The sequence below is a fragment of the Rosa rugosa genome, chromosome 5 (assembly GCF_958449725.1).
Source record: "Rosa rugosa chromosome 5, drRosRugo1.1, whole genome shotgun sequence".
Classification (NCBI taxonomy): Eukaryota; Viridiplantae; Streptophyta; class Magnoliopsida; order Rosales; family Rosaceae; genus Rosa; species Rosa rugosa.
In genome coordinates this window covers 9026873-9050253 of record NC_084824.1, presented here as the reverse complement: position 1 = coordinate 9050253, position 23381 = coordinate 9026873, and the positions used below count along the sequence as shown (strand labels likewise).

At 40.8% G+C, this 23381-nt stretch overlaps 2 protein-coding genes across 2 annotated transcripts; one reads left to right on the top strand and one right to left on the bottom strand.

The window, feature by feature from the left end:
* Nucleotides 1-4961: 4961 nt before the first annotated feature.
* On the bottom strand, nucleotides 4962-9842 carry LOC133708393 (putative disease resistance RPP13-like protein 1). The gene is made up of 3 exons (XM_062133852.1): nucleotides 6882-9842; nucleotides 5579-5753; nucleotides 4962-5214 (listed from the first exon to the last, which is right to left on the bottom strand). Exons 1-2 carry the CDS (start codon nucleotides 9732-9734, stop codon nucleotides 5616-5618), a joined length of 2991 nt encoding a protein of 996 aa, XP_061989836.1. The 5' UTR covers nucleotides 9735-9842; the 3' UTR covers nucleotides 4962-5214; nucleotides 5579-5615.
* Nucleotides 9843-11228: 1386 nt separating this feature from the next.
* Nucleotides 11229-15432, top strand: LOC133708196 (putative disease resistance RPP13-like protein 1). The gene is made up of 5 exons (XM_062133650.1): nucleotides 11229-11520; nucleotides 11637-13401; nucleotides 14193-14393; nucleotides 14510-14585; nucleotides 14799-15432. The coding sequence occupies exons 2-5, from the start codon at nucleotides 11674-11676 to the stop codon at nucleotides 15110-15112; spliced, it is 2319 nt and encodes a 772-aa protein (XP_061989634.1). The 5' UTR covers nucleotides 11229-11520; nucleotides 11637-11673; the 3' UTR covers nucleotides 15113-15432.
* The last annotated feature ends 7949 nt before the right edge of the window (nucleotides 15433-23381 follow it).

The following is a 23381-nucleotide window of genomic DNA, read 5'->3' as shown; positions in this document are numbered from 1 at the left end:
CCAATCGCATCTATGAATAGCCAACGGATTCCATGCGAAAACGCATGTAGAAAACGAAAATGAGTTCCTTTGCAATACCTCTAATGATTGCGAACAAATGCGCATCTTAGAGAAGTTTATGTGTCTCTCCAGTGGATTCTATGTCACTATTCGAGCTATTAATCTAATAAAGTTATGAGAGAAGATCTCTTGGATTTAGACACATATTGGCTTTGTCACGACAGGATAGATCATCCTAGTCATGATATGATGATCCGTCTACTAAAGACTTCACATGGATATCATTTCTTTCGAGCGAAACGAAGCATGAATCAAAAGTTGATTTCTGGACTAAGTGTGACCGACGCAGCTGCCTAGGGCACCGCCTCCGTCCACCACCAGCCTAGGGCTGGCGCAGTCCCTATCCATGACGCCATGGATGGCGTCCATCATGGTGATGGCGCCCTAGGTGATGCTGCAATCACCAACTTGCTTCAAATAGCGTTTCAGACGCTCAGGCCCAACCAAAATTCTCATTGGTTGCTTCTAAAGCCTCTCGCTCGTTTTACAAAGCCCGTTCCTTAGGGAAATTAGGACTGAGACCGTCCTATGCAAAGGATATGAAAATACTCATTACGTTCTTACATAGAATCCATGGAGATTCTATGGACTGATTTAACCAACTTGCGGACGTTTAAATATCTCATGATGTTGGTTGACACGCAAACACGCTGGTCACGTGTTGTGCCATTGTCCACTTGTAAATGCTACTTATGCTACACTCCTAGCAAATATCATATGACAACAGGCTCACTCCCCGGATCATCCTAATTCCGTCAATTGGACTTGACGATGCTAGAGAGTTTACATCGAAGACTTTCGATAGTTATTGCATTGGGACTGATATTGGACATCATATTCCCATGTACACACCCAAATGGTCTCGCGGAAATGACTACGATGGTCATCAGGTTATTGGTAATGCGCACCAACCTCCTTATATCCGCTTGGGGTGATGCAATATCGCGTGCAGCTATGCTAATTCGTCTACGACCCACCGCCACTCAATCTACCTCTGCGTTACAGCTAGTGACTGGGTACAAGAATCGTACTTACACATATTTGAGTGTGCCATTTACGTGCCAATTGCGCCACCACAGCGCTCTGTGATGGGTCTTTACAGACAAATGGGCAACTATGTTGGATTTGAGACTCCAACAATCGTCCGCCACTTCATACCCTTGCAAGGCGATCTCCTTACCGCTAGATTTACAGGTTGTCACTTTGATGAGACAGTCTTCCCGTCGTTAGGGGGAGATAATAACAAGGATGTTCAGCAGGAACGACAGGAATTGTCGTGGCCTGTCCCCACTATGTCTCATCTCGATCCCCGTTAAAGTGACGAGATCACACAAATATGCTGCAAACATGCCTGCAAGGAAGAACGTTCCTACGAGAGGACGTAGCGCCACCCTACACGGAGGTAGGCATGGCGCCAACGCCAAAAAGAGTGGCACTCTGGCGTTACAGGCCATGTCCCCAGCTAGGATGCGTGGGAGGCCCGTGAGTTCGAAGGATACTTTGGCACATTTCAATCCTTTGATCATCCAGACTCAAAATCCGTCTCATGAGAATCTTCCGGGTTATGGTTATCGTTGGGGGACGCCTCAACGTCAAAACCTATTCCTGAGAATATAGAGCTCTATGAAACTTACACTAGTGTACATGAGACGTGGGATAGAAACTCCATCATAATTGATGATGTAGTCACGCACTTCGTTGCGCATGAGTTTGTTCAGTCCGATGATATCGAACCACGCTCCGTTGATGAATGAATGCCAACGTAGAGAAATTTGGCCTAAATGGAAAGATGCGATCCAGGTTAAGTTGAATTCTCTAATGAAGAGGAAGGTTTTTGAGCCTGTGATGCCAACACCTCCTAACATAAAACCTATTGACTAATGGGTCTTCGTTAGAAAGCGTGATGAGAAAAAGAGATGACAATCTCGCTTTATAGCGTAAGGTTTCTCACAAAACGCCTTGGAATCGACTACGATGAGACATATTCTCTCGTAATGGATGTCATTACACTCCACTACCCTGTCAGTTTGGTAGTTTCTAAATAACTGAACATGCAGCTTACAAATGTGGTCAACACGTATCTCTATGGGGATCTAGATACGGAATATATATGAATGTTCATGGTGAACTTCATCTACCTAAGTCAAATGGCTCTAGACCACGAAGCGCGTTTACAATAAGACTGAAACGCTCACTAAAGTGACTACTTAATTGGGAAGGGATATGCACGCCCGTTTCCATAACAAGTTTCGGATTCTATCGCGGTTCATGTTGGACATGATCTTCATTGGAAGCCCTTAAAGAGTTAAGGGAAACCGCTGAACACTTGAAATCCGAGTTTGAGATGAAGGATTTTGGGAGAACACGATTATGTCTCGGTTTGGAACTTGAGCATCTTATTGATAGATGCTTAGACATTTTGACAAGGTCAAACCTTCAAGCACCCCCATGATCGTCCGTAGTCTTGATTCTGAAAAGGATCCTCTTCGTCCAAAGGATAATGGAGAAGATGTGCTAGAGGCGGAAGTGCCCTACATAAGTACAATAGGCGCATTATTGTACTTAGCTAAATGCACAAGACCGGACATCTCGTTTGCAATGAACTTGTTAGCTAGATATAGCTTTGCGCCAACGCATCGCCATTGGATTGGTGTAAAAGATATCTTTCAGTACTTGAGATGTACGATTGATATGGGCTTGTTCTATCCCTACAGAAAGATGATGGATTCAGACCCATCACACACCAGGAATGCCGCCAACACTGGCCTGCGTCCTCTATCCCCATCCCAAAACGACATGTGTTTTGGAAGCTTTTGCTGATATTGGGTATCTCTCTTACCCATACAAAGGTCATTCCTAAACTGGTTAAGTGTTCATTATGGGTAAAGACCATGATATCTTGGAGGTCTACAGAACAGACCCTAGTCGCTATATCTTCGAACAATGCAGAGATTATTGCTCTTCACGAAGTGATTCGTGAATGTATATGGATTGGATCCATAGTTACGCATGTTCGAACAATTGTGGTTTGAAGTCTACCACAGATGAGCCTACGAGCATATAGGATAATGCTGCTTGTTTGAACAAATGAAGCAAGGCTACATCAAAAGCGACAACACCAAGGATAATCAGCAACAACAGACTCTCCTTAAGATCAAAGTGAACTAGGTTCAATCTGAGGACAGTGTGGCGGGCTTGCTCACTAAGTCATTGCCTAAATTCCACTTTCGAGAAACATGTTGGTAGCATCGTTTGCGGAAGTTATCCGAACTCTCATGACCGTTGTCATCAGGGGGAGATGCAGACATCAGGGGGAGATGTCTACATGTATGGTCTTGAAACGTGAAAGGTGTGTTGTGCTCTTTTTCCCCTTCGACCGAGGTTATTTTTGTCCCACTGTGTTTTTGTTACTCGGCAAGGTTTTTAGCGAGGCAACGAGAGAAGCACCACGTTTGGGCGACACAAGGGGGAGTGTTCAAGTAAATCCAGAATATGTGTCTGGCCCAAACTAGAGGTTACTTGCTCTAGTTGAAATAGGGTTTATATTAGAGAAATTCTCGGAGAATCTTAGGAGATATCCAATCAATGTACGATTATGTTTCCATGTACAACTCTATCTCTATGTTTGTAATCCTCTATATAAAGAGGCCCTTATTATCAATGAAAGTACGACTCAATTCTCTCTCCAATTCAGTTTTCCTTAAACATTGACCAAATTTTTGACATTTTTTTTCGGAGTACCTCTACTTCATTATTTGAGATCAAAATGGTATTTTTGTAATTTACCCTAATTATTCGAGAGGTATCTTCTCCAATGGGTCTAAATTCTTCTTTTTAGCTGACACTAACTGCGGGCTGGACCTCAAAGACAAAGTAGGCACATGTATTAACAGTATTAACAATGCTTTTAAAAACCAAAGAAAGATTTATCTGTTTTGCACTGAAAGCCTACAAACTTTAGGGCCTTAAGTTCTGAATTGTGACAATGGAAATGAAAATAGAGATTCATATTTCTAACCTTTAATTTTAAAATGACCATTCCGTTGTTTTGGCTTTTGGGTTCTTTTTTTTTTTGGGAAAACATCACCAATGGTCACTGAGTTATGACTTATTCGACACTTAACTCACTGTATTTTCAACAATATCACTTAACTCACTCAGTTTTACATCCGTCTTTCACTTAACTCACTGTCGTTAATTTTGTCGTTAAAAGCTATTAAAATTGAGGGTATATTTGTCTAAACACTAAAAAAATGCATTTCTAACTTCAAAAAAAAAAAAAAAAGACAATTTTTTTTTTCAAATTATATTTAAGTTAAAAAAATCATTTGTTATAAGAAATCTCATAAATTTAAAAAATTGAAAAAAGTCTAATAAATGTAAATTGAGGGTATATTTATCTAAACACTAAAAAAATGCATTTCTAACTTTTTTTTTAAAAAAAAAGACAATTTTTTTCAAATTATATTTAAGTTAAAAAAATCATTTTTTATTAGAAATTTCAGAAATTTAAAAAAATTGAAAAAAAGTCTAATAAATGTAGTTTTTTTTAAGTTAAAAATGATTTTTAAGTGTTTTGACAAATATACCCTCAATTTTAACGGCTTCTAACGGTAGAATTAACGGCAGTGAGTTAAGTGAAAGACGGATGTAAAACTGAGTGAGTTAAGTGATATTATTGAAAATACAGTGAGTTAAGTGTCGAATAAGTCATAACTCAGTGACCATTGGTGATATTTCCCCTTTTTTTTTTAGCAATATTTTGGGTGTAATCATTAGATTTGCCGAAAAACATTAGCTTGGTCCTTTTTTTTTTTTTGGTACATAACATTAGATTGGTCTTAACAGGCCTGTTGTCCTGTTTCATCAAAACTGCTAAAAGAAACATCAATTGAACTCCATCTTTAAAATCAAGTTCCACTATCTATGTGAAGAAGAAGATGGGGATATGCGCATTAGACATATTCGTAGTTTATACATAGTTTCTCGAAAGAAAAAACTAGTTTATACATAAGAGTCTCACTCCAAAGTAAACTTGGCATAAATATTCTAGATAAGACATGCTCCGCGCGCGGCTCCGCCATTCTTTGATTTTGAAACTTCTTCAAGTAATTGCTGCAAGGTTGCCAAAGACTATAACATGACGAGAATTTCCTACAAGAAAAGAGAAAATTCAGTTACATATATGCAAACCTAAACTCTTCAGGCGTATAATATATGCAAGCCTTGGAAATGGATGATTTTCCATGTGACACTGTACTCAACAGATTGACCATAACATGAGGCTATATAGGAATATCTGAAACATCACTACCAGTGCCACAAAACTGAGGAGACCTCTGAAAGGCCGAAAAAGTTAGTACTTCGCCTAAACTTGACTCTGATTCAAACAAATTTTGACAGACATCATCAGCGTGCGAACTAATAATTCATTCTAACTATATTCATTGGGCTAGTAGACAAGCTTAAGTTAAAAATATCATGACATAACAGTGATTTTTAGGTAATATTAAGTTACCTATTTATCCCGTTCCACTGCTGGAATCTGCTGACGATCAATCTCTGGCTTGGGACAAGTACTGGTACAATGATCTCATAAAAAGGACGAGCAGAGGAAAAAGAATAACAGAACAAATCGACAAGGGGTTTCTGCTACCAAACATGTTTTCTGGAGCATTCTGAACCTCATCATTCTGCACATAAGAAAAAATGCAAAGGTAATCTTTTCATCCAGCTTACACAAGACGGACAAAAGAGTCATATTAGCATAATCAATCACTGTTTACGACTTTGAAGAGAGAGAGAGATCACGCCCAAATTGCATGAAGACGGACCTAAAGGAATAATGGTTTCATTCTTATTGAAGTCTGTTGTCTGGTTGCTGAGGTGAGGTTAATAGAACTCTTTCTAGCAGTGGTCAGCTCTCTACAAAAGGACTATATATAACTACTCATGATGTGCAGATTTTAAGAAAGGAATGGATGTACACATATTAACATGCAAGTTATCTGTATTTTTCGTAAAATGTTGAGATACTCTTCTGCATCGTTGAGCAATGTAGCTCAATAACCAGTGACGGGTTTTTCTCTAAGAGATATTAGCCAGACCGATACTGCTTGGTCATCTAAAGTAATTAGTATTGTATAGCTAAATACCTAAATGATTTTTGATTTGGCTGATTCTTTGGCAGAGTGCTAGAGATGATTTTTTAAGAGAAAACTAAAATCCTGAAGTTTCCATCATTGTTACCCCGCAACCAAAGGGAGGAATCCTGCACTTTTTACTGTTTGTGGACTAACAATATTAAAACTAGAATAAGTACTCAGATTAAGACATGTTCCCATAGTCCCATTCCATTAGAAACCGCTTCATGCAGATCCCAAGACATAAAGAGGATTTCAACAAGAAAAGCAAATTCTGTTCAGAAAAGGTAAGTGCTAAATAGTGTTAACTCTTAAGGTACTTATAACTGAAGAATGGATGATTTGTCATGTAACACCAGAATTCTCCACACATGATCAAGAAACCAAGATTGCTTTTATTCCAGACCAACTTCAAATTGGCTACTTGAGGATAAGAGCATGTACACTAGTGCATGACCAAACAAGGGAGATGAACTTTTAAAGACCTGCATGCCAGCCTGAATGCTGTATACTTAACCCCAGTTGAGACAACATGTGACACACATGCAATATTTTGATACGCAGAACTGATAATTCCTTCTTAGTTGGCAGTAAACTAAAGCTTAAAAAATCATAAAAAGTAGATGTCTAAAAAAAAAAAACGAATTTTTCGTAAACGTACAATCCAATGTCAAGTACCTGGTTATCCGGTCTTTGCGCTGGAATCACCATACCATCAATCCGTATGTCAGGGATCCATCTGATCTTATTCCAATCTGCACCTTCTCCCTTCTTGCACCAATCCTTCAAGATGTCACTCTCCAAAATGTACAAAGTTTTGAGTGAGGTTGGCAGTCCTCCCTCTGGCAAAGGTTGAAGCTGAGGGCAACGACTGATTTGTAAACGTTGAAGTGAAGTTAGGTAATGAAATGAAGGAAGGGTGGCCAACTTTGGACAAGAATCAATGCTGAGGTCTCTGAGGAAAGGCATGTCATTGTCATGTAGTCCTGACCAGTTACTCAACTCCGGCATGTCACAAAGTGTTAGCGTCTCCAAGGATAGAAAAGCAGCTGGGGGACCACAAAACAGATCATCCACAACTTTCAAAGTAGCCATATTTTGAATACGAAGTTTCTTGAGAGCCGGAAGTTGGCCAAGAGAAGGAAGGAATTCACAAAATGCGCAATTTTCTAATTCAATACTCTCAAGCCTGATAAATGCTGGGTTGGCTATCCATCCGGGAAATACCGAACCACAGTAACCAGCTACTCGTAACTCCTTCAACCCAGCATGTGGTTCAAGCAATGTAAGAACTTCATGTTGAACTTGTTGAACTAGTTCAACTGGTTGCGTTTGACCTCCGATTCCATTCCATTTCAGCTCTAAACTGTCTAAGTATTGCTTGTTGTGTAACATAGCAGCCTCAGCCTGCATAAAATCTGCCACATTCTCAAGATTCGTAACAGAAATGGATCCTCGAAGACACCTCATGTTCTTAAGCTCCTCAATCTGATATCCGTTCTCTTTTCCCACTCTAAATGCATGAAGGGTTTCAAGACTAGTTAACTTCCCAACATATATTGGCATGAAGGGTCTGTCAAAGTCAAGATGTCTTAACTTAATCAAGTCCTTTAAGTTCTCAGGAAAATGAAGAAGCTTAGGACAATTCTTGAGCTTCAATGTTTCTAACCCATATATCGTTGTTATAGGCTTCGGCAAGAGTTTAATACCGGTATGACTAAGATCGAGGTAACGAAGATGTATCAAATTTCCAATAGATGGAGGCAATTTAGAGATGGCACTATGACTCAAATTCAACACCCTCAAGCATCCCAACTTTTCAAAAAATTCATGAGGGACTTCGCCAAACATGACTGGTCTCGGGGTAGATGGGAATTTAGGAAGCACTGTAAATGTCCTCAACTTCTTATAATTGCAAAACGCCTCCAATGTAGATGGTTGAGTAGATAGTTGAGTATTTTCATAAAGCAAAGATGCATGCCGAGCATTAGGAGATATGTGCACCAAGCATGGCATATTGTCCTCCTTGTCCTCCATACAAAAGCATAAGTTGGTTGAAACAAATCTTGCCAAATCATGAAAGAGCTCATGCACTTTATATCTCTGCTGATCACCACCAATATTTGGAACTTGTGAAAAGAAACCCCTCGAACGCAAGTCTTCAAAATACTGTCTTCCAACATCTTCAATTTCTCTTGTTCCTTGGGACTGAATAAAGCCTTCTGCTGCCCATAGTTGGACCAAATCATCCTTCTCAACTACATGATCACGAGGAAAGATAGAACAATAACTGAAACATCTTTTCAAATAAGAAGGCATATTATCATAGCTCAACAATTTGAGGACTGGATAGATTCGTGTTTTATGTTCCTGCAGTTCCCAAAGCTCACGCCTTAACAGAGCATCCCACTCCATCTCTCCCGAATTCAAACAGCTTCCAATCACTTTTGCTACCCATGGAAACCCTTTGCACTTCTTCGAAATTGCTAGGCCATTCTCCTCCAAATTAGTCTGCCCATTAAGATTCCCTCTTTGTCTGATTATTTCCCAACAAGCATTGTCACACAGAGGATCCAAACGATATGATGTAGAGGCAACAATTGAGGCAGAAATTTCACTTCGAGTAGTCATCACAATCTTGCTCCCCTTCTTTGCAGCCCCAAAAGACAAACTGAATTGATCCCAATCACTAAGATTATCATTACAAATGCCATCTAGTACAAGTAAAAACCTCTTCCCCTTCAATGTCTTGTGTAATTCAACCTGAACACAATCCAAACTTGACAACTGAGGACCCTTTCCTCTAGTAGCAGACTCAAGAATAGATTCTGTAATCATGTACAGACCACAGTCTAAAGAAACAGACACCCACATTTTCAAATCAAATTGGTTACGCACATCTGCATCATTGTAGACGAGTTGGGCAAGTGTTGTTTTCCCAATCCCAGCCATCCCTACTATTGGAATTACAGAAACATTTCCCCCCTCTTGTTGCACAGACAAGACCATTTTTTTAATCTCGTTCTTATCTGTATCCCTTCCAAATACACGAGATTCATCAACCAAAGAAGTACACTGAGCAATAGCCTTTTCTTTAGGCTCTCTCAACTGGATGATTTCTGTGGTAGAGTACCTTTCCAGGTCTTTTATCAACCCATCCAGTTTCTCTTGCATCTTTTTAATCTCAGACGGTATGCCAGAATAGAAGGGCATCGAGTGACGTACCTGACTCCCACTGTTGACCTCCACACGCAAACCGATCTTGTCCAGCAAATCTTCAGCATCCAAAAAACTAGTCAGGAGATCTTCGAGCAAAACTTCTGCTGCCTTCGTAATGCAATGTTTCTTTTCTATAACATCAACGCGAGCTTGAATCTCCATCAGCGTTCTCTCCAACTTTCTGAAGCTGCCGTCGACCCCAGTGAACAAGCCTATCTTTTGTTCAACAAATTTTGTGACTCTGTCAACAACAACCTGAAGAATTGCCGACGTAATGCCGGTCGAGAGTACCAGGGATGCTATCTCTGCCATAGCAAATTAGCAAGGGATGAAAAAGATGAGAGCTTTCTGGTGAATACTGAGAAGAAGCAAGCTTTGGCAAAAGGAAAGTCTTTTAGTGTTCTCGTATTTTTTTTTTTTTTTTGGTAGGTCAACTAAGTGCAGCTCTTCGGGTGGTGAAAATAAGCTGAGGCAAATTAGCAAGGGGTGAATAAGCTGAGAGAGCTTTCTGGTGACTGGTGAAAATAATTAAGGACCAAATGGCCTCTTGACCTCTTGCAAAAGGAAAGACTTCCTGGGTCTTGTCTCTGTCGCTTTGCATCATTGCATGTCTGATGGAATGACAAAATTACCCTGCAAATAATTCAAATTCAAAAAGCAGTAAAAACGTGTCGGTGGAGGGCTCAGAATCATTATTATACGTAACAGGCGCTCAGCTTTTCTGAGCCGCGTGCTTTTCTCTTCAATCTTCGACAAAACACGGGACCACAAAACACAGGGTCTCTTAACTTTTTGGGAAAATTTATAGAACAGTACATGAAATATCGGCCATTCTAACCTTTCGTGAATCAACTTTCGAAACTATCAAAACGGTACATGAATTTCAAATCTCGACCTAATTTTGGTGTATGCCGTTACATGCTCCGTTAATTAATGTGTTTTTTGTCAAATTTTTGAGAGTAAATCCCTCTTTTCAAGGATGATAAAAAAAAAAAAAAAACTAAACTGAGCACCCATCTCTCTCTCTCCCTCGTACTGACTGCAGCCGACCACCGTAGTTGAATTCTCATTCCCTCCGATGACCACCCATCACCGAAAACCCATAAAACCCAGCTTCACCTCACTCTCCAAACCATGTTCCTCCCTATCCAAACCCTCCAAATTCCTCTTCATCTTCATGGCCTCCCTTGTCTTCCTCTCCCTCTCCTCCGCCGCCCGCCACTACCATCATTCCACCACCGCCGCCGTTTCTCAGATCCAACTCGCCTGTAAAGCCACCCGCTTCCTCGACACATGTCAATCCTCCCTCATCCAACTCTCTAACCTTCCCCCAAACCCAACCCCAATCGAGACCATCAGACTGGCCATCAGGGTCTCCTCCGACGACCATTAGACCCACGTCGCCGCCTCCGTCGTCATACATCCGCAACAGCCCCTCATACGTTAGCCCCTTATCATTGCATGTCTAATTGAAGAGAAATTCTTGCATAGGGGCTGCCCACCACGTGGCGGTGCGGCCTCCAATAAAAAATTAGAAATTTTTTCCTCTTCCTGAAACTGCCTCTGTTTTTTAAATGTACAATACTCAAAAGACTCCCTGTTGAGCAGTGATTGGTCTGCCGCACCACGTGGCGGTGTAGGTGCTCCACGCAAGTCTTTCTTCTGATTGAATGACAAAATTACCCTGCAAATAATTCAAAACAGAAGACGAAATAATTCAAAAGGCAGTAAAAACGTGTCGGTGGAGGGCCCAGAATCATTATTATACGTAACAGGCGCTCAGCTTTTCTGAGCCGCGACAAAACACAGGGTCTCTAACTTTTTCAAAAGAAAATAAGACGCATTCTTTTGTTTGCTTTAGAGTAGAGGCATCTTCAATGTCAGATCTAGTTTTAGGCTTTGGAAAGATTAGTTGTTGTGTTTGATTACTGGTAAGCATTTCATATCTCTCCGTGCTTGAATTTTTCAACTTGGAGAAATCTCCAATTGTACGGCGCTTCAATCGCTGCGTAGGCTTTGATCGGAATCTCCAAGGTGTGTAGTCCCGGCGTCTCGGAAGTGCGTCTGATATCTAGAGTTCGACTACTACTCCTCCAAGGTATGCTTCTTCCTTTTATTTGTTTATTTCTTCTGCAAATTCAGACTCTGCAACTCAACCCTATCGATTTGATTCTTTTCCCTGAACACAAATTAATTAATTAATACTCGATTCAGACTGTGCAACCCTCCCAAAAAGCTGATATCTTCACAAATGGAAAGTCCGCCTGAGGTTGTAGATTCTTTCTCTGCTGGCACCAGAGAGAGAGTAAAGGATCCAAGTTTGGAGCAAAAGCTTAGCCAGGTTGCAGATGAGCATGGGATTTTGCCTTACCATTTGAAAAGGTTATTTCTGTATTGTTCACTCTTTCCCTTTGGTTATGAATTTAGAAAAGATGAGTTGGTTCAGTTATGGATAGCTGAAGGCTTTATTAGAGAGAGGTATGGGGAGAGAATGGAAGATACTGCTGGCGAGCATTTCAATTCCTTGGAGAAGGAAGGCTTCTTTGTGTTTTCAAGATGTGATTTCACTGTGGATTTTGATTCAGTGCTCTGGGCTCCCGCGGATAATCCCAGCAACTTCTTGTACAAAGTAAATCCTATCAAGCATTCATTATTGGAAGATACCATTTCTTCAGGTAATTATTTCAAATCAGTGGATGGTAAGTTAGATGGAGCCTCTAAAATGACTAGACATTTGTCTTTGATTGGTGAGGATATGGATGGGATGGCTTTTGGGATCCTTCAAAACTTTAAGCATTTGCGCACACTGCATATGCTCTCTTGTCGTGGATCTTCTATGAAACACGTCCCTCGTGATTTGTGTTTCACCTTAACGTTCTTGAAAACCTTAAATTTGAGTGGGACATTGATTTCTGAGCTGCCGAGTTCCATTGGAAATGTAAAATCATTACGTTATGTGGATGCCTCACGTACACCTATTTCACGGTTACCCGAATCAATAGATTCTCTTTACAATTTACAAACCATTAAGCTCAGAGGCTGCTTTCACTTTGTTCAGTTGCCAAAAGGAACGAAGAAGCTAAAAAAGCTCAGGCATATTGATCTTGACATCATTCGGCAATTGGATTCCATGCCTGCACACCTGGGGAGCTTGAGTAATCTTCAAACTTTGCCAGCATTTCTTGTTGGTAGAGATGATGGGTGCCGTGTTGGTGAATTGAAAAATTTGAATGATCTTAAAGGGTCATTTAACATTTCAAGGCTTGAAAACGTGTTGAGTGAAGAAGAAGCTGAGGAAGCTGCCTTGATTGAAAAGAAATGTATCCACAGGTTGGAGCTTCGATGGAGTGATATGTTTGTCGAGTATTCTCAGCAAGAGAAAATACTAGAATGTCTTCAACCCCATTCTGGCCTTAAAGAGTTACAAATACAACAGTACAGTGGGTCCATACTTCCAACTTGGATTAGCAATCCCTCTTTCATTGACCTTGTTGTCATTACCCTCCACAGATGCAGAAATTGTAAACTTCTGCCATGTATGGGACAATTACCAGCACTCAAGTCTCTTTCTATTATAGAGGTGAATGAGGTGAAAGAAATTAATCATCAATTCTTCAGAAAAGGCCTAGTTGATCATGCATTTCCAAAACTTGAGATACTAGAAGTTGACAGCATGCTCAGTTTGAAACGGTGGAAGGATGTACAAGTAGGTGACTTACCTTCCCTAGTGAAACTCACTCTGGACTCTTGCCCAGAACTTGTCACACTTCCTGCACTTTTGTGCCTCAAATCCCTCAAGCACTTGGAGCTCAGGTGCTGCCCAAAGCTTATGGCCTTGCCCACTGGTGGACTACCAACTTCACTTGAGTTTTTCTTGCTATTGGATTGCCTCGAACTGAAAATATGGTGCTTGAAGATTGAACATTGGAGCATGTTATGTCATGTGCCCAGCATATGGTTTGATCATGAAGAGATAAAGGTAAATGATAAAATTTGACATTTTATTTTTCTAAATGCTTTTCAGTTCGCTTGAACAAAAAAGAAATTTGGTTGTTCACCATTGCTTGTGCTAGTCAGAGTAATCTGTGGGGGTAATATATGCCTTCGCCATCTTTTAATGACTCAATGTGGAAATTGGAGTTTTAATTCGTGGTAAAAAAAAAATGATTATTATTATTGTTGGTGGGTGCTTTCACCAAAACACTGTTAATATATATATGTTCTTTGTCAGTTCAATCATCTGCAATAAGATACTGGAATACACCAACTACAGGGAGCCGAAATGATGTAGTCTGTTAAGAAATTATAAATAAAACCTATACCATTATATAAAACCTGCTATTTGCTAACTTTTATTTTATATATGGCTACTCTGTCAAAATTTAGTTTTCCAGAAAGCCTAAACCATTTTTTCAAATTGTTTGAATTTAACAGTTGAATTATTTTGCTCTGTCTGATAAGAGAACGCATTAATAACTTGGTTTGCTGAATTTCAACCTCACTTGCAATAAGTTGATTGCAGTGAGTTTCATTTGTGATATGTTGAACACCATAAAGTACAGAAGATCAAACTTTTGAATTTGTACTCAGTGTAGCTGGTTATTCAAAGTGCTCACGAATAAGATCATAAGTGGTTTATGGGTTGACTAGAATCATGGAACAAAGACAGAGACAGTAGAACTTGAAGATAACAGAAGACTTTAGTTATTATTTATTAATTTAATTTTTTCAAGACCTTTTGGTTCCTGATTTGATTTGTGAATCATGTAGGGACGCTGTGGAATGACAGACCAGTTGGCCTTAGCACGGGTCGGAGCTGTGGCTGCAGAAGCCCGAACCTATACTCGGATTTCAACTGAATATTCATCCTCTTTGTCAGCAGCACCTGCCCCATCTCTGCCACAGCTTCCAGCCTTTAATTCTAGGACAATGGAACCCCAGGATATGCCATCAAAAGTGCTCCACAGTGTGGTCAGCATGATCTCTCTCTCTCTCTCTCTCTTTCTCTCTCTCATACATACAAAAACGTAGCATGTAAGTATCTCTCTCTCTATTTCTAATAGTTCTTTCACTCTACTTCATGACAGAAAGTTGTGTTGAAGGTGGACTTGCTCGACGTGAAGTCTGAGAAGAAAGTCCTGAGGGCAGTCACAGGGCTCAAAGGTATATACAAGTCTTGCTCATATTGCTCTGTTTCTCACCAATGAAGTTCCCACTAACAACCTGATACGTACCGAAGTGTGTTGTGTCTTTCTTTTTCAAAACGAAACAGAAAATTAGGCGAGATTAGCTTCTCATGCAAAAACATGACTAATACTGTAATACAATACATGAAGGCATGGCTAATTAGTTTTGTGATGGCAATTTAACTTTCAGGGGTTGGCTCGGCGTCGTTAGACCTAAAGGACAAGAAGCTGACAGTGATAGGGGACGTAGATCCAGTGAAGTTGGTGAGCAAGTTGAGGAAGCTATGCCACGCTGAGTTATTGTCGGTGGGACCAGTAAAAGAGCAAAAGAAGAAGGAAGAGCCAAAGAAGGAGGAACCCCAAAAGGAAGGGGAGAAGAAGAATGATCCAAAAGATGAAGTGGCTGAGCTTTTGAAGGCCTACAGTTCATACAACCCACCAACGAGTACGTCTTATTATGTGAGAAATGTGGATGAGGATCCCAATGCCTGTGTCATCTGCTAATCTAAGGGTTAAGAAAAGATTAAAGCCAAGATGAATAATGGTTCAGATGGATAATTTTGATATTGTTCTAAGAAGAGAGAAGCCATATTGTACAGTAGAGGTGATTTTGTATTATTAATATTTGAATAATGGTTCAGATGGATAATTTTGATATTGTTCTAAGAAGAGAGAAGCCATATTGTACAGTAGAGGTGATTTTGTATTATTAATATTTTTTTCCTATAGAAAAGGCCAGGGCTGTATTTTTGGGTTTGTTTTAATAGTTCTACAAGGAATTCATCTTAACATTTGGTATTGTTAAATTTATTTGCGCTGTTTAATTGTTTGAGGTTTCTTGTTGTAATCGTCAAAGCATTTGGGGCACACTTTGTCATCCCTTATCCTCTGTGTTGTCGGTTGACTTGCAGGATAGAGCTAATGAAAGCAATGTTGAAGTGAGCAAGCGCGAGAAGGCCAGGCTAGTATACTACTGGGGGTCAGTATTCTGCTGGGGATCAGTACGCTACTGAGGGTTAGTATAGTACTGGGGCTAGTATACTACTGGGGATCAGTATACTACTGAGGGTCAGTACTCCAGGAAATCCTGCTGTTAATGCTCAAAGTCCGGCGGTAGCCGAACCTTCGTTCAACGCGGGTCCGGTGGGCGGACCGCTACTCTGTAGATATGATGATCTTCGCTAGCTGTCAAACGAAAGACAGGGCGTCAGAGGGAGACCGCGTTGGGCGGTCTTCACTTCTCCGATGCCTAAGTCAGTCAATGCATATAGACAGCATAACAGTAAATGAGTAGTAAATGCGTAATTAATGAGGAGAGAGGAGAGAACCTTTTATAGGTGAGGAGAAGGCTGATCTTCTCCTTGTTTTCGATGTGGGACTGATGTGCTTCAGTTCTCAGCTTCAGGAGCTTCTGATGCCATCTTGACACGGCGCGTGGCGGCGCGTCGGCGGTGATCTAAGGGTGATCCGAGGTTCAGGCAGTAGCTCGCCTGGCAGTGTATCCGTAAGCTCTTTTGGCTGGAATAAGTACCTCTGGCGGTACAATGAGCGTAGCCCATTATAGCTAATTATGCTTGTCAATGTATGCGTATGTACAAGTCCCCCAAGTCCCCAGTCAAGGAGGGCAATCTTGGTTGGGGAGTTGTTCGGCGGTTTGAAGCGTTATCTTCCGCTAGACTTGCAACAGCATAATTAGCGTCAGTGTGTTGTCAACCATGGATTTACTGAGCAAACGCTTTATACCCTTTCGGGTGGGCCCCTGCTAGGCCCCCCAGGGAGTCCCCCACTCCCCGGCTAAGATAGACCTCCGGATGGTCGGTAAATTGTTTGTTGAGGGGGAGCTGCACGGAGCAGAGGGTGTTGGGTAGCGAGCCCAATCTTAGTACCCAAGTTACGGGGGTCAACGTACCTTATCAGGGCCGTCGTAGACTGTTGACAAGTCCCCGTGTCCCGTAGGGACGGTCTGACCGTAACGCCGCGTGGCGGTCGTTGTCAGAGTGAGGCGTGGCCTCGGGATCCGCCGCTGGTTGTAGCAGGAAGCAGCGTCCAGTAGACGTGCTTGGCGGTATTTTGTTGAGCGGTATTGCTGTAACGTCCCGAACCCAAATTCACCCGTTTACTAGTCATTTGGACGGTAAACGACCTTTACTTTCGGTTTAGTACTTTTAGTGGCCCTAAAAGTCGACTTTTTGTTCGGGTCAAAATTTGAGAAAATGTTCTTCATGGAAGTTGTAGGGGACGTTAAACCGAGCGCGTGCATATGTGGTATGTAAAAATCGGAGCTCGTATGCAAAAGTTATAAGCGAAATAGTAAAGTTACTGTTTATGGTTACTGTTCATGGTAAGTTTCTATAAATAGCCAATTTACTGTGGTAAGTTTCCATTTTGGAAACTTACCGGCTTTTCTCTCTCCTCTCCCCCGATCCTTTCTCCTCTTCGGCCCGATTTCTTCTCCCTCCGATTTCTTCCTTTTCCGGCCACCCCACGATGGAATCCGGATATCATCAGGCTCACCTTCTCTCCCTTGACACGCCTGGGGTGGTGTTTTGCGGTGGCTCGACCGGTGGAGCTAGATTTGGAGCCGTGAACTTCACTGTAGCAGATTGGGGTTTTCCGGCGATTCTTCCGATTCCGGCCGTTTCCGGCCACGAAATTGACATCGAAGGTTCGGTTTTCATCACTGATCATTTCCCCTATGGCCTTGTGTCACGATTTGTTGTGTAGAAGTCGAATTGATGAATTGAAATTTTAGGGTTCTTGAGAAATTTCTGGGCTTGTGTTCACCGGCCGAATTGGAGCTCTTTCAGGTAAAATTGGAACTTGTTGTAGTTGAATGAATGGTTGGGTGTGTTGAGTAGATGCTACTGTCCAAATTTGGTGGCCATCGGAGGTGGTGGCCGCCGGCGCGTGGGGCCCACGCGCCGCCACTGTATGTGAAGTTTGGTGAATTTTGGAGGATGGAATTGTTTGTGATTTCCGAAGTTTGAAGTTTTGTGTTGGAATTGTTGGAAATCCGGCCGTCGGATTTTCCTCGTTTTCGTTGTGGAATATGTTAATTGAGGAATTGGTGTTGTGGAAGAGAATTGGATTGAATTTGAGAAGTAATGGAGATAGGGATTTTCGGGTTTCGTTTAGGTTCGTAATTATTTATTCGGATTGTCGTTTATGGAAATGTACTTGTGTACAGGACGATGTTGCGAGCTACGGCTAGATGAAGGAACTCGTTTACATGGTCGCCCAATAGTACTGTGAGTGAACTTTTATTTTTAAAGAATGATGCATGCATTTATTTTTCCCGAAATAATAATTCATTTATCATTTTATTATCGAGCATAATATTTTGCCTTGGATTATAATTTTGGCATTGTTTTTCCATATGAATTTCAGATACGAATCTATTATGCTCAGATTTGGATTTTATGATTTGTTTTCGGACTATGATTAAATTTTCGGAGATTAATTATAATTTATTTTCAATTATGATTCGGGAATGGGTTTTGAGCCTTTGATAAGTATCTCCGATATATGGCTTTTATTTGAAATCATGATTTAAGTGATTTTCGACGAATTACTTTCCGAGGTGATTTCCGGAATTTATTAATACATTTTATTCGTCGATACTGAGATTTTTTGGAATATTTTTCGAAAATGGGATTTTCGATTGAATTATTTTATCGATTATTTCTCGCCTAATGGTTTATGAATTCTAGAATATTTTGGCGTGCGGGGCCACGTCATTGGAGTATATATTTTCTTAAGATTTTCCGAGTATGGATGGGATTCATACTCGTGTTTTGTTGCGAGATTGGGGAAGCCTTATGGATTTACTGGTTTTTGAATGTTTTTCCTCACCATACTCGGGTCATTCGATTAGGTCTCCTCCTCACTTACTTTGTGTTTGTGAGTGGCAGTTGAGGTAGCTTATTCTCCTCCTCACGTGGGTGGCAGTCGAGGTTATTAGTTCTCCTCCTCGCACAATCTATGTGTGAGTGGCAGTCGAGGGTAGGTAGAGCCTGAGAGGCTCCATTCCCGTATGGTGAACTCTCTTCCCCGTATCCTTTTATTATTGTTCTTGACTAGCGGGGCTAGTCCGATTTCTGTTTAACCAGCGGGGCTGGTCCTATTTCTCGAGCATCCGAATTTATATTCTTCTTTGTGGTTATTTGTGACTAGCCCCATTTCTTGAGAGGAGCTTCTCGTGGCTTGTTTTCATAATTATTGCATGCATCAAAAGTTTTTAATGAAATAAATGTGGGAAAGTATAAAATCCCTTTTGGTTTAAAAATTGTTTATTTTTGTCCACTCACGCTAACGTTTTTATATACTTTTCCCCTGGGCCCTTCGGTTTCAAATGCCCAGTTTGCAGGCGAAATTAGTTGAGGTCGGGCGTACATGGAGTCAAGGCATAGCCAACAGCATTGCTTCCGCGTACTCATTCTATTTCTGTTTTCTTTGTTACTTAGGGGATTAGTATTGCTCTGATAATCTATGAGATTAATATTGTTTTTGGGTTGAGACTGATATTTGTGAAATTGGAGTTGTGATTTGGGGAGCAGATGGCTCCAGGAGAATAAGGATGGATGATTTAGAAGTGTAAATGTTTTCCTACAGGTTTTGGGTAGCCTACTTTTAGGGGAAGTTCCGCCAAATTTTTGGTAGAATTTCTTCTAAAGTGGGCCCCGCAGGGCCACTTCGGATTTCGGGGTGAAATCCGGGGCGGGTCCTGTCAGTTGGTATCAGAGCATTAGGTTGTCTGATTCTGTAGACCATTTTCTATCTTGTCACCTTATATGCTTGATGTTACACAGTACCTCCCGAGTGATGGCCCGACTGCAGCGGTTCCCCATCGGTGCTGATGTATGCATTAAGTGTGTAAGGTGCATGTCTAGATGGTGTTCCTTTAGGTGCTATGCCTCTTGTACGCCGACCTCCTAGGATTTTCGTTGCGTAGCGGAGTGTTTGCATGTTTTGCACATTTCCCTGCTGATGGTAGAGTAAGACTACTCTACATATTTGAGTTGTGCTATGAAATACGATTCGAGGAAATGTTGTGAGTATCTCTTCCTCGATGCCAACAAGTTTGTTGGGGCATGGTTTGAGGTGCGAGACCGGAATTTGATTTTGTGCCTGAATGTTAGAGATGAGCGTCCATTGTTTTGGGCTGTCTCTGAGTATTATAACTGTTTTAGAATCCGGTTTTGGAGAATTGAAATTAGTAATAATGATGGTTCTAACCTTGAATTGAGTTTTGGAGAATGTGTTACTTGATACGATCGGCTCTGTGAGCGGCATGAGGAATATTACTGGAATTCGATGGAGATTCTTTGTGAATCTCATTGTTGGAAATCATTTATAGAGAATCCACATTGGAATGTATCTCAACTGGACACCTTATGTCGGCATCATTACGCATCACTCTCCGGTAGACAACAGAGAAAATTGAAGAGATGTCCTGGGTTGTTATGTCTAGAGGCGGTGTTTTCAAGTGGCTATGGTCACTGATGTTGGTAAGTGGGAAGAGATAACAGTAAATGAGAATTTTAAATAGAATGAAATTTTTAAAAAATTGTCGATTTGGGTCGTTGACCTAACCAGGGTGTATGAGCATAGTTTTGCTCGGAATAAAAGAAATTGACTTTAGATACCACAACTTATTGTTTTGTCTACCTGAGTCTTGGATGGTATCGAGTAGGGAGATGAACATGAGTGGGTTTTTATAGTTATGTGTTTGAAGTTCTAGAAATTGGTAGAATGCTTAAGGTTTGATAATAGAGTTACTGTTTTGGTCGGTAAATAATTGGGAGAGTTGGAATCAACTCTTCGTATGTGATATTATGCAAATGGGTGTCCTTGGTTATCCGCTTTTGAGTGAAACAGTTACACATAAGTTGGGGGAATAGCGGTAATGACCTTGTTGGGTGTCCATAGAAGTTCGAACGGAATTACTATGTGATACGGAATCTGATTCGAGTTTTGAATCACGGAGCCTTGAAGGTTGAATTGTGATAGGCTCTTGGTGGAAGTTTTGCTTGTCAGATGGGTTGTGATATGATATTAGTGGTTGGTGGAAATATTTTAAGTCAAGGCTTGACCAGGACTCTTGTTATTTTGGGTGGAAGGTATTGTAGCCTGTTTTTAAGTGACGTACTTCGGTAATGATTACTTTGAGGAAATTGGATCATTATTGTGGTGGGACCACGTTCGGATCCGGATATTGCTTGGTGTGATACAAAATGTTGGACGGGTGTCCTTTGATTTATTTTTAAGGATTGTCCAGGAAAGACCTTGTGAATTGTGTTAGCTACCTCGGGGAATTAGTTATTGCTTGAATTGAATACATGTAATGGACTTCTTTAGAGAAATTGAGCGAGTTTTACCACCATGGTGACCCTTAATTGGAAATGTATAGGAAGTTGTTGGTACGAGTGAATCCGGTCACCACTTGTCTGACGGTAAGATGACTTGAACAGGAAGTAGGAGTTGAGTTGGTATAAATTGATTGAACTTATGTTCTAGCAAGGTTTCAACAGATATTTAAGTACTAATTGTTGAGCTACTATGGTTAAGTTATGTTATTGGATTAAATCTTAGTGAGAAGATTTGGAAGAGTTTTTGGTACAATTTTGGTTAGCACAGGAAAGTTATAGGGATCCTTGTTGTAGCTGAAATCTTATAAGTTAAGTGTCGATCGAGGAGCGGATTTGTGGCTATTTTATCCTCTTTTCGATATGGATAATAGACGTTTATTAGTATTGGCCTTAAGTTAAATAAGAAGAGTTGGCTATATTCTAGTATTTACAAGTTCAACGTTGTTTGACATGACTGATTCCTAGTGATTCTTGTAACATCAGATAGTGAACTTTTTCGATATCTTATTTTTCTTGTCTTAGGAGGTAGACTGTTTCCGTGGTACGCAAAGTGTTATTTGTTTAATTAATTGACTTTGAGCTTTTCTATTTGGGCTCTTATTCGACTGTCTTTCCAGGTTGTTTTGAGTAAAAGAGTAGTTGCAAATTTTTGCTTAGCAGTGGCTAAGAGTTTTCGGTAATGCTTGAGGGCATATCTATATTTTTTTTTTTAAGGACTGTTGAGCCAACGGGGGATGCTGTGAATTTTGTTGGGATTGCTGTCACTGGCCAGATTCCAGCTGGAGGATTTGGTACATACGGGATTTGGAACATATCCTTGTTGTCGTACTTGTAGTAGAATTGTCATGAAGTGACGTCGGACAGTTGGTTGGAGATGTTCTGCATGGGGCTAGTGAAGCAGTATAAGAGCGAGTTTTCCTAGCTAACTAAGGAAGCTATTTTATTTGAGTTTGATCAGAGTTTTAGTCAAGTATTGTTTTCAGTGGTGAGAATTACATTGGCATATGAATTAGAATTATCGTTGTGGCATTAGAGGCCAGGGAGAACAACATAGATTCAACTAGATTTTAGACCTATGACTATTAAAGAAGTGTAGCCTCAGCTGAGAACAGCTTTAGTGTGATGCATCTCCTCTTGGATTTGAGTCTTTGGGCTGGAATAGAGTGAGTAGTTACGGATCTTTCTCTGCACCAGGTTTCGAAAGACGTTGTACATGTTGTGAGTAGTTTTGATTGGAGACGTTGGTAATAAGTAGATTCATTGGAACGCATTTGATTTAGAAGAGTTTTCCACCACATTATATTTATACGAAGTTTCCAAGGGACAACGCAAGATAGCTAGGTTGAGATGCTAGTGTGGCCAGCAGGGTGGCTATTAAATGAGTTTTTCTTGTGACTGGGAATGTCATTTCAAGGCGTGATCGATGTTCCAGTCAGTTATTTGAGTAGAGCAGAGGAAGTGTAGTGACCCTCTTAACTTACATGATTAAGAACTTATAGGTTTGTTCGGAGCTACCCCTTGTTATACTTGACAATTGTGGAACCTTTATGTGAATGATATTTGATTAACAATCTGTGCACAAACAGACAAAAAGAAAGTGTTGTTTTGTGGTAACTAAGGAAATTACTTGTTTTGGACTTGTTGGGTAACAGTAACCATCTTGTGGTGTGTTAGTAGCGGTTGGGTTACCCCATGAATGCACGCACGGAGACAAAATGTTTTAAGTATGGATTATTATATATATATTATCGCAATGTTGTTGGTGAACAGGGTGGATCTTCATCGTGCGACTTATATGAAAAGGTTATGGATACTTCTATTCCAACCGAATGACTTGTGATGTCAATACCTTGTGCTATCTAAGCTATAAACATGTTGTGATGTGCTTGGGTAGTTGGGATTGTCAAAATGGTGATGTCTGAGCTAACCATTGAAATGAATTTTTTCTTTTACACCGGAATTCATGTGCTTGCAAGTTTATGGTGCAACATGGTTCAACAAGTCAAGTGATTTGACTTTGGACGTTGATAATTTTGGATTATAGGCATGTCTTCATTGCTTTTGTAGTGGGGATCATAAGAGTTTCTGTGGTTGTTGATTTGAGGTTGCGAAAATTGCGCTCAACAAAATACGCAGCTTGCAAGATGAAAAAAAAGGGGGTTCCGCTAGCGGTGTGTCATGTAGCGGAAGACAGCCCTCTTGCATAATGACAAGGGAGAAGTTCCGCTGGCGGAGACTTCGTCACTTGGAAGGTGACAAGGGAGAAGTTACGCTGGCGGGGTTTCGCTCAGCGGAGACTTCGTCACTTGGAGGGTGACAAGGGGGAAGCTCCGCTGGCGGGGTTTCGCTCAGCGGAGACTTCGTCACTTGGAAGGTGACAAGGGAGAAGTTCCGCTGGCGGGGTT